At 30.7% G+C, this 12732-nt stretch overlaps 1 protein-coding gene across 1 annotated transcript in view; it reads left to right on the forward strand.

The window, feature by feature from the left end:
* LOC109359046 (tetratricopeptide repeat protein 4 homolog) overlaps positions 10040 to 12732 on the forward strand; it is an 8139-nt gene continuing 5446 nt past the window's right edge. Inside the window, exons 1-6 of the mRNA XM_019603552.1 lie at positions 10040 to 10250; positions 10324 to 10536; positions 11225 to 11416; positions 11495 to 11695; positions 11783 to 11860; positions 12353 to 12479. Of these exons, the coding sequence (XP_019459097.1) occupies positions 10146 to 10250; positions 10324 to 10536; positions 11225 to 11416; positions 11495 to 11695; positions 11783 to 11860; positions 12353 to 12479 (916 nt within the window). The 5' untranslated portion in view covers positions 10040 to 10145. The remainder of the gene's footprint in view (positions 10251 to 10323; positions 10537 to 11224; positions 11417 to 11494; positions 11696 to 11782; positions 11861 to 12352; positions 12480 to 12732) is intronic.

Raw genomic sequence — 12732 nt, forward strand, 5'->3', positions numbered from 1 at the left:
CTTGAATTCATTGGATGATATTCATGGATATCTTGATTTGATTCTTTTACTCTTGTGTGTTTGATTTTTCTTATTTCATTGCATTACCTAGATTTCATTGTGAAGTATGTGACTTTCTTAGGTGTTTCATTTTCTAGTTTTTGTGATCTTCTTGCATGACTCACTTTGGTGGATATCGGTTAGCATAGCCTTATTTCTTGAATTTGCCCAGGAGTGCAAAAGGTTAAGTGTGAGGGTATTTTATGAATGGTTAAGTGTGGGGGTATTTGATAAGCAATATATTACACACTATTCATAACTTTAATTTGTCATGATTGATGATTTTTGGTGCCTAATTGACTTTTTTTCACATGGTTTAGTATTTTAGACTTTATTGGACTAATATTCCTAAACTGAGTTAATTTGAGATTATTTAGCTTGATTAAATATATTATCATTTTCATATCATATTTGACACTAAGGACATTTTGGGCATTACAAAAGTGGAGGATATGTGTTGAAGTGAATATTGTATTTTTAATTTTAGGATTTTTTAATTGTGAATCCGTTTTAGTTTTGGGCCCATTGTTTCGGGCCCAATTTTGGTTTTACTCTTTCGAGGTGAGGGAACCCGAATTCCATTGACTCACTTTACATTCTTCATTGCATCACTTTATTTTTTTCATTTTTCCCTCTTTTTGCTCTGCTAGGGTTTCTTCATTGCATTTCGATTTTCACTTTTTATTCATTTCATTTTGGTTTTGCTTCCATTTCCATGGAAGGCTAAACTTGTAGACTAAATTCTTTTCATAATGTATCACAACTTTTGAAGTTTTGTTATTAATGCATTTTCGGTTTCTTTATTGTTGATTTCTTCTATCTTAGAAACTGATATATGAGTTTATCTTTGCTTAGTTGATTTACTCTCTAGTGCATGAATGCTTAGTTCGTGTAAATTTATTAACCGTTTCATGCTTATGCTGATTTCTCTTAGTTAAAGGCTTAGGTTTTGGAACTTTGAATTGATTATCGCTTAGTTAATTTGTTCTCAACAAATTCGGAAGTTAATGGTTGGAATCTAAAAATAATCAATTGAAACCGAGGATTGAGTTGTGAACAAACGAATCAAAGGGATTTAGCCGTTTTATTATATTGCTTTACTACTGTTTCTGAATTTGATTTATGTTCATACTATTCAACAACAAAAACCCACTTGTGTGTGAGAGTATAAGGTGTTTGAAACTTTGCTTGAAAGATAATCCTTGGGAAACGACCTAGGAGTCACTTCCTAGTACTGTAGTTTTTAATTGTTATATTATTTGTATCAGGTACGGCCTTGATTAAACACACGAACAAGTGGCTCAGTAATTTTAACAACGTCAGTACATTGTTTCCAAAAGTTTGAATCCATCACTTATTCTACGCATTTTTTTGCCTTAACATCTTTGGAATAAGTTGAGCTTGTCCATTCTCTGGATGTTACAAGAGCTCTAAGTGCATCCTTTTGGGCCAAGATACTTTGTAATGCAATGAAGTTAGTGGCAAAGCGAGTTGGAGCTAGACGAAATATTTCTTTTCCATGAGTGAACTACCTCATTAGATACAATGGGTGGCAATGATTATGTAGATACGTAGTAATATTAGCAGCATGTGATACAATGTCAGTTACTTCCGGTAACTTTCCAGTGTCTTGAAACATCAAGTTAACACAATGAACCGCACATGGAGACCAAAATATGTGAGGGAACTCTCTCTCCAATAACCTACCAGTAGCAACATAGGTAGCAGCATTGTCTGCAACAATATGAACAATATTCTCAGGACCGACATACATCACTATCTCCTTGAAAAGCTTGAACAACAAATCTGCAGTTTTGAAAGCATGTGAAACATCAACAGACTTTATGAAGACAGTCCTTTTATGACAATAAACAAGAAAATTAATAAGAGTTTGTCTACTTCGATCAGTCCAACCATCAGCCATAAGAGTGTATCCAGTTCACTTCCAAATTGATCGATAATTGTTTACAAGTTATTTCACATCTTCAAGCCACTTTTTTAGCAAATGACCACGAACACGATAATACTTGGGACCTTTATAACTCGGACCCATGCTATAAAGGACATCAATCATGGGTTGATAATAAGCTAAGTTAGTTGCACTAAACGACACGGAAGCATCAATCATCCATTTAGAGATGACGATGTCATATTTCTCAATCACTTCTTTACTTTGCATGACACTTTTTAAAGTGGGTTGAGCACCGGGAGTAGTTCTAGGCATATGGTAATTGCCAATGCGACCTTTACCTTTCTGAGATTGAGACAAATGAGGTGCTTCAATCAGTTGAGTGTGCAATAAATCAGTAACTTCATCACAAGGGATTACCATCCTTGTATTCCTTTTCTACTTTTCTTTTTTTGCTCTTCATTTCTTCAATTGACTTCTCGATCTGATGTTGAATATCTGCTGGTACTTTCTTACACTTTTCAACTTGTCCTTTTACTCCATCCAAATGAGCCTTAAACCGAGTGATGCCACCACCTTTAATTTGTTTCATGCAGAAAAGACATAATAGAATTGTTCTTCCATTATCAACAACAACTTGTTTACAATGCGCCCAAGCTGGACCTAATTCCCCCTATAACTATTTATAGAAGTATTTTTCGTTGATGCTTCTTGTGATGTTGGTAATTCAGGTTCATTAGATGCCATGTATTTCTACAATATGAGCAATTAAAAATAATTCTATTATCGATGGCTATTTTTCACTCACAATCTTACAAGGAATAAAATAATGTTATTTCTATAACATGAACAATTAAGAACAATACTATTTGTACCAAATTTAGAAAGCAAATTGGTAAACTGCAACAAAAACCAAAACATAAAATTCAAAATTTTCAGAATTCCTAGTAAACTAGAATTATGGGAATATTAAAGAGTGGGATATGTGGAAAAAGATAGAGATAGTAGAGTCACATGTCAGTGTCCAGTATTGTGTGAAGTGCAATGGGAAAAGCAGTCAAAGCAAAGACTGGAGATCGGATAAGCAAATTGATGTGTATAGTCAAAGCAAAAACTGTCACGGTTCATGGCTTTGCTCAAATTGCTATCATTTTACATCTATAGTTTTATAGATACATCTACCGTTTTTAGGCAAAACATTTTGAATAGGCAATTTTAAATCAAAGGTTAAAAGCTATTTGTAGGTGATTTTTTACACAAACTGACAAAAATTTGATCACATTACCCTTCTTTTAAACAAATCTGGTTTTATTCCTATATATTTTTCTTGCATTTGTTCTTTATTTGCTTATAATAACAATGAATTAGACTATATAATGAACAATTATTGTCTTTGCCATTCATTATCTCGATAGAAATATTCCTTGAACAAACTGTACATAGAACATGAGAAAAGGCAGTAAAAGTGAGAAAAGGCAGTAAAAGTGAGACAAAGATATAACCAAAAAGTATGGTGTTACCTCATATTCAAAAGATTGGAAGATTATATATTGGTGGAAGGGACTGGACGGAGATTGTTGAATGTTGTTGAAAAGTGAAGAATGTTGTTGAAAAGTGAACCGGAGAAGGTGATGGAAGAGATTGGAGAATTGAAGAATGATGTTGGTGGAACCGTGGAAGGAGAGATTGGAAGTTGAAAAGGGGAAAGTGGAAACCCTCTGCATAAAGCATATGGCACTGTGTTCTGACTGTTTTATTTTAAAAAAAAATTATATGTGCAAACCAGTTGGTTCAGTGAAATTCCCACTAGTTCACCAATTTTAACGAAATTCAACCGGTTTGCACTGGTTTCGATACTTATCCGGTTTCGATACTTATACGGTTTGCACCGAAACTCTAACTTCCTTGAGGGAGGATGCTACTTAAAGGATACTCTAGTCTGCTTACCAGCCATGCAATGAGAATATTTTTCTAACTCTGCATTTTTCAATCCTGGAGGTACATTCTTTTTTGTTAAACAATTCAACCTTTTTTCATTGATATGACTGAGTCTATGGTGCCACAAAGAAGCCTCCATATCCATGGCATTCACACTTTCTTTAGCAACCAAAGCTTTTGTCCAATACATTTTAGAAAATTTCTCCCCTTTGGCCCCAACTAAGTTACCTCTGGTGAGCTTCCATTTTCCAGAACCAAAGTGATTATCATAACCACCATCATCAAGCATTTGCACAGAGATAAAACTGAAACGAACATCTAGAGCATGTTTAACTTCTCTCAATAACAATTGCACTCTCATGTTGGTATGCAAACAAATATAACCAATACCAACTTCTCTAACACACCATCATTGCCCATCTTCAACACTCCAAAATCACCAGAAGTGTAAGATGTGATGAACTCCTTCCTTGGTGTAACATGTAGTATAATATCACTATCAATTATCCACATACTCTCATCTGATACAAGATTAAATGAATCACGATTACGAAGAATAATAAGATCTTCACAAGTGGCAATAGTAACACGATCATCATCACCATGATTCTTCTCATTCTACTTACCCTTCTTGTCTTTGTTCTCCCTTTTCCATTGAAAATAATTCTTCTGTATGTGATCTGCTTTGTGACAATAATGACACTCCATATTCTTATAGTTGGACTTAGACTTACTTCTTCTCTTTTCTCTATCACCTTTCGGTTCCTTTCTATGACGTCTCCCCCTGTTTTTAGTGACAAACACCTCAGAATGAGATGAAATACCATGTGCTTTCCTTATCATCTCCTCATTAAGAATACTTCCCTTTATACTCTACAAAGAGACAATATCATCATGGGCTGAATTTGTAATTGAAACTTGAAATTGTTTCCAAGAATCTGGTAGAGTATTCGGTAGCCATAGTCTCAATACTTCATCATCAAACTTGATACCCACTCCTGATAATTGATCAAAGACACCTTGAAAATCATTCAAGTGATTTGAAATAAAAGCTCCTACCTTGTACCTCAAATTCATTATTATTCTCTGATTTAGAAGCATACAAGGATTCAATTTTCTTCCATAAAGATTTTTCATTTTCCTCATTAGCAATGTGATTTTAGACATTGTCTTCTATATATTTCCGAATGAAACCATAAACTTGTTCATGTTGAAAACTCCAATTCTCATCAGACTTGAACTCTGACTTCTCAATAGCAAACACCAGAATATGCAAATTCTTCACAAATAATAAATCTTTCATTTTTCCTTTCCACAAATGACAGTTAGTGTCATTCAAACATATCATTTTATGTGTATTTGCCTCCATTATTCAAGCAAGTCAAATATCCTCAAACCCCAAAGAGCTTTGATGCCATTCTAATGAGAAATTCAACACAATAACAATTAAATCTCTAACATAGTATATGCAGTGGATAGTAATTTCCCAACTTGCTAGAATCTATGAGGAGCAATAACAAATAATGCAGTAACTAAGAACACACAAGGGACAGCATAATTTTAACGTATAAAACATTTCCAATGTGAGAAGTAAAAATCACGGGAACAGGTCAGTCAATCAAGCTCCATTATGATCAAAATAGGAATACAAGAGTGTCTTCAAAATACAACACAAAACATGTTCAACAATACAACATACAATAGAGCAACAAGCTTGAAAATGAGAACACAAAGTTGCAGAAAAAACCAAAAAACAGCAATTGTTTTGGCTCGTTTTCTACCACCTCGGACATCGTCTCACCAGTCGAACCGTTCGGAATGAAGTACTATAAGTTATGAACATTCTGTCCAAATTTCAGCCCAATCCAATGGTGAACAAAGATGCAGTCACAAATCTCCTGCAACTGCTCTGAGTTCCTATGGGTTGAGTTCTTTCAACTTCTCTCTCACTTTTTTATTACCTCTTTTTGCATAAATTGATTTCTCTGCTTGCCTCATCTGACCCATATCCATTAGATTAAGTGAGACAAGTGGGTTTTGCCCAGGTGGGTTTTTCTCCACAAAGGAAGAGAGTCCAAACCCAACATATATAACACTACAATCTATACAAAATTGATAATTTAAGCCACAAAATTGGGTGAAGAAATTAAACAACAATAAAATATTATTCCTCAGTATTTATTTCTTTAATATATGGTTCGGTTCTAACGGTTCCTAAATTTCTAAAATCATTAACCAAAACGAACACAAAAAATTCCTTAAAAAGATAAGAACACAAAACCAAATCAAACCATATTTTGTAGTTTGGTTCGGTTTAATTCCATCTATTTCGTAGTTTAAATCGGAATTATTTACACCTATATTAAAACTTTATTGACTAAAATAAAGAGTAAATTACCATATGAGTTTTAGTGAAATTACACAGATCATCCCTTCATATTTTGTACCTACAAAAATAACCCTGATTTTTATACATACATTACATTGATTATCCCTGTATGATAAATAAGTGGAATATTTTAAACAAAATTGAATGATAAATTTAATTGAGTTAAGCACAATATGATATATTGTGGAGATAAATCCAAATAGAATATGAGTCAATACATTTTCATTATTTTTGGTTTATTATAAGATGCATAAACAATTCTAAGGACATATTTAAATCACTCTTATACTATATATTCTAATGAACAGAAAATAATGAAAATGTATTGACTCGTGTGTTATTTATATTTGTTTCAACAATATATCATATTTTGTTTACTTAATTACATTTATCATTCTTTTTGTTGAAAAAATCACACTTGTTTTTCATGGAGGGATACGTATAAAAATTAGAGGATTTTTTGTAAATGTAAAAAATGGAGGGGTGATTTATATAATTTCACTAAAACTCAAGAAATATCGGTGTAATTTAGTCTAAAATAAACAATATAATAGAATTTTTTTAATGAAAGCTATAAACATTGCGTGAGAGATATAGTCCGATCATTTTAAATATTAATTTATTTCTTCTAACTTTTGTGCCCACATTTCATATTTATAGGACATTTGATTATGAATATTGATTAGAAAAAATAATAAGAGGAATGAAAAAAATGGCCATTGTTTAATATTAAAAGGTTTTTAAGGTCTAATAAATAAACTTAGAAGTGGATGCACAAAACCTATTATTTCTCCGATGGTTAAATCATGAGAAAATTTGTCCATAATACTAAAGTAAAAAACATATGAGGTAAGTTGAAAATATAAAACACCAATAATTATAAAATAGTACAAAACTAATTTAACTCATATGACAATCAGCTCATTTATTTAATATACACTAGCTTTTGCCACAACACCAGTCATTACATTTCTTAAGTTTTTTCACCTAATTATCATACTACCTTATAATTCTCAATCATTGTTATATATTTGTTAATATTCATTAATTACATTATATATTTTATAATTGTTATGAAAATTCCTTATATATTCCATAATTGTTTTGATAATTTACTTTTATAGTTTTTAATTTTCTTAATCTACTATATTAATATTTTGTTTATATTATATTTCATATTGTTACTATTATAATATGACAATTGTAAAATATAATTATAAATTTCTTAATTACATTATATATTCCATAATTGTTACAAAAATTCCTTATATATTCCATAATTTAGTTGTTCTTTCTCATAGGTCTTAGTTTATGTTGTTAATTGATTCCTTTGATTTTGTAACCGACCCGTAAATATATATTCTATTTTTGTAACTGATACAAAAAACTTCAAACTATTCTATTCTTTATGAGTTTTGGTCATATGTTATAATTCTACAAATTTATATTCATAATGAGCATTGCTTAAAATTTGGAAATCATAAATAATTTAAACAAAATATAAATTCAATCAATTAGTTATCACAATCAAAATTCATTAGTTATATTTCTGCAAATTTATCTCAATGAGGAATGCCTAATATTTAGAAACTATACATAATTTAAATAAAATATAAATCAAATAAAAATAGAGTTTAAAATTTGTACACTGACAGTGTAAAGTTTTTTACACTGTCAGCATATCATCCACTATTGATTTATATTACTTTTGTTTAAGAGTCAATGATGGTTAATAAATCAATGGCTAATGATTTGCTGACAGTGTAAAAACATTTACATTGTCAGTGTATACATATTAAATCCATAAAAATAAAGATATTATTCTTCTCAATGTATAAGAATGCCAAAAAATCCAGAAGCAAAGAACAAAGATATTATATTGTGTTGTTGACTACTCAAGTAATACAAATCTCTAAGCAAACAATAAAACAAGGTAATGATGTTTAAATAAAATTTTCAAAAGCACAAATATTGAGCCAAAATGAGTGTCTAAACAACATATATATTAAAAATTATCAAATAGAGAAAAAAAAATACAAATTCCACAAGTGATTGAATAACTAACCATGAAACAAAAAATGAAGGTATCAATAACTAAATATGACTCTTACCTTATTTCAGAGAGGATACAATTAAGTGATTATGAAACATGCAAAATAAAAAAAATTAAAATGGTAATTCTTTGAATAAAAAAATGTATAAGTAAAATAAGATATGCATAGAAAGAAAATTAACTTGCAGAAATATTTTAAGGGAGAATCAAACTACAAAGAAAGAGAAAAAAAATGATAAAAGTAAGATAAGATGATGAGATAAATATATTAATAACAAAAATAAATGTAATATTTTAAGTGAATGTATATATAAATGGAGATTGAGTACATATCATAAGTTTTGAAGGTTTGGTCTTCTTTGAGGAAGATACCCTTGCTTATCAGACACTAAGGAAGAGAAATGTTGGAAGAATAGATCTACAAGATAATGAAATTAGTGAGAACACATATACAAAATAAGGAAATCAATGAAAAAATAACCAGAAAATGAATGATAAAAATAAGAACAAGTGGACAAAATAAAAACATATCTAAAAAATAAACAAAAAGATCAATGAAAAATATACTTTAAACATTAGATTTACAAAATAAGAATAGATCTACAAAACAAATAAAAAATGCACTTTAAAGAGTGATTGGAAGAAAAAGAAAATGATGATAATGAAGAGACATAATGAAATGAAACCAAAGAAAAAGAAGATTGTTGAAAGAAAAATATTGTTGGAAGAGAAAGTCGTAGACATCAATAACAATTCAAATGCAATTTACTCTATAGTCATACGAAATGCAATAACTATTTATTAAGTTATTACTATAATCAAGAAAAAGCAAATATAGTGTGGAAAGATACATATAATTACCATTAAATCATTTAGGAGGGGAAGGAAAAAAGTGAAGGAGAATATGACATAGGGCAAATGATAAGGTGGTAGTAGTTTTTTTTGTTATAAATGTAATGTAATAGATAGTAAATATAGATTATAGAAAGATTAAAACATATATAATAGACATCGAGTTAAATTTTTGTATTATTAAAACTAGTGTGTTAACCGACACTCCATGTCGATCGACTCACATCCTTATTTTTATGATAAAAAATATATCATCTTCATATTATACTATTTAAGAAAAAATAATTTAAATATAAGAAATGTAATATATAAATTCAATAGAGAGTGAAGATCTAAGAAGATAACATGCATTCGTTGATATAATATACATAAAACTTATGCAAAATTTTCATTTTGTACCTCTAATCATTATTACAGGTTTGTTGGATGTTTTTCACTTTTTTTTTTGTTATTGTGTGTTTTTCTTGGGTTGAGAAAGAGAAAAGATAGAAATAAGAAAATATGTAAAAGACTAATGATATATTAATATAAAAAAATGAAATCGATGAAAATAATGTGTGAAAGTTTATAATAATTATTAACGAGTGAAGTTATAAAAGATAAATTTGGGAAACAAAAACTACGTCATGATGGTGGTTATCACTTGTTTTGACTTTATTAATAGTATAGATATAAAAGTATAAAAATATAGATTTTATTAATAGTATAAATATAGAAGTATAAATAACCAATAATTAATTACATTTACCTTATCTTGAAAATAAATAAATATGATATTCAATTAATATAATATCCAATAGAAACCAATTACAATATTTTTTTAAATTCCAAATTTATTTAAATTCCCTGTAAAATAACACAACCTTAATTTACGCAAGTTTCTGGTGTGTTCTAAACTGTGTCTTCTGAACTGTGTTTGTGACTGCGCCCTCAAAACTCAAAGCTATTACGCAAAGACATTGAAAATGGCGCTATTGATGGAAAAGGGTTCTGAACCATTCACCGATACAGAAAAAGCAGACCTTGAAGCCATTGCTGCAATCAAAGAATCTGCAGCCATTGAACTCAAGGTACACTCTTTCCTCACTAATAACAAAGTTTTCCACTTTCTTTTCTTTAATTTTCAATTTCTATGTTTTTCAGGAAAAGGGTAATGAATATGTGAAGAAGGGTAAGAAGCACTATTCTGATGCCATTGATTGCTACACTAGGGCAATTAATCAGAATGCTTTGAGTGATTCTGAGAACTCTATCCTTTTTTCAAATAGAGCCCATGTTAATTTGCTTCTAGGGAATCATAGGCGTGCTCTCACGGATTGTCAAGAAGCACTTAAGTTGAACCCATCAAATATAAAGGTGCTAACTTTATGTTTGTTAGTGTTTCATTTTGTGTATGAAAATTTTGGGTGTAAATAAGTTGAGTTGTTCGTGAATCCTTTGAATTTGGGTACTTTGTTTAGATAAACAAATAAGAGAAAAAATGTATGCACCCACAATTATGAGTTTTATACGCGGTCACTGCAACATTCACCATCCAGTTATGTTTAATATCATTAACTCTTCAAAAAAAAAAATGGTAATACATAGTGAGTGCGTATAAATATTATACTCAACAAATAAAGTTAGACTTGAAGTTAGGCTCCCCATTTAAATGAGAGAAGCTTAAGCTTTGTAGGGATGTATTACATAGACAGTAAACACATGATGTGATGAATATTATATTGAATGTGTGTATTACATAGACAGTAAATACATGATGTGATGAATTATTTATAATGGATTATGATTATGAAATTATATTTCTTTTTTATTTTATTTTGTAGCTTAGTGATGTTTGTTAGATATTAAATTAATAAAATTAAAAATAATACAAGTAGAAATTTGACAAAGGAAAACACAATTGTGTAGTAAATGAGCTAAGTTCAAACTTTTTTGTTTCGAGGTTTAAGTTTGGGTCGGTTAAATGAATTAGGCTTCTCGTAATTCTTTTGCTTCTCGTAATTCCTTTGGTTCAATGTCTCAAAGCAATGCCAACTATGATTAGGCAATCTATAGAGCTGTGAAAGCTTCTCTTTCACTAGATTTGTTGGATGAAGCTCAAGATTACTGTCAAAAGGGTCTTCAGTTGGATCCCAATAATGAGGAATTGAAGAAGTTTGACCAGAAGATTGGAGTGAAGATAGCAGAGATTAAAAAACGTGAAGCTGAAGTCTCCAAAGCTGTCACGGAGGCGAAGGTATAAACATTCAATCGTTTCTTATGTGTTTAATTGTTGTATGGAGGCTCATATCTTTTTTTGAACAAAACTATGTAGGAGCTTGTGTCTGCAATAGAGAATAGAGGCTTGAAGATTGGAAAGGAGATGTACCGAGAACTTACTGGATTAAGGAAGCCAGTGTTAGACAAAAATAATATTCTTCATTGGCCTGTTCTTCTTCTCTATGCCGAGGTTATGTCCAGTGACTTCATTGAGGATTTCTGCGAGACTGACATGTTTTCACTTCACCTTGACATGATATCCTTTTTGGTGAAATGGTTTAGATCTTAATATGTAATTTAGTTCTTTATGTGAGTGAACATGTTATGCCCTTAGCTACCGAACATATTTGCAGAAGATCAGCCACTGCCATGGGATCCGGAAAGGAATTATAAACGCGAATTTGTTGAATTATACTATGAGGTAACCTCTAGTGATATATATGATGGCTTTAGTTTGATTGCTTTCTTGAATTGTATCATATTTTTTATTGAACTTCACATGGTGCAAGGCCATGCAAGTAATAACCCTCCATTTTTTATCAGTTCTCCTGTGGTTTCTCTCTTACTTGGGGATGAGGCGATACTGTCAGACTTGCTAAGATTTACCTTGTGCAATTATTCAACATCTTTGTTAGAAAAAAGACATTGTTTTCATTTCTGCTGATTTTATATGTTTTAATTTCTAGTATTGGACACATGATATCGAACATGTGAAATGAAACAGAAGTTCATATGTGTGTATTGGACACATGATAAACATTTAGTATTTTACGCTTTACTAACTTCTACCGCTAAGTTGTTATTCGCAATGTAAAGTTTTTGCTGTATGGTTCATATTGAACATGTTCTGTATTAACTGATTGGCTTTTTATACACTAAAAGCATTTTTTTCTCGCCTCTGGTTTATTATCAGGCTGGTTCTGGACTTCTATCAAAGGAAAAAATTCTCCAGGGTCTATTAGAGGGAACTGCAGCTTCTCATGGGCAAGAAAGTGGTGACGAAGAGAAAGATTCAGTTGAGGATTTTAAACACAACACGGGTATGTTACTTTTCAAGTTCAACTCCATTCTCCTTTGCATTGATGTCTGGTTTTTTTGGCTCCATTGCCTTGCTTTAGCAGTTTATAATGTGTTAAAGTAGTACAAATAGGGAGTTAAAGATATAAACACTTAGTAAAACATGTATTGCTCTTAATTTATGCTGAACCAATTTTTATGATTTATATTAATGCCTTTCCATCTTGTCTAAACTTTTGGCTTGTGCTCCTTATACTTAACCCTCCACCCTCCGGC

This window comes from Lupinus angustifolius, chromosome LG11 (assembly GCF_001865875.1).
Source record: "Lupinus angustifolius cultivar Tanjil chromosome LG11, LupAngTanjil_v1.0, whole genome shotgun sequence".
Classification (NCBI taxonomy): Eukaryota; Viridiplantae; Streptophyta; class Magnoliopsida; order Fabales; family Fabaceae; genus Lupinus; species Lupinus angustifolius.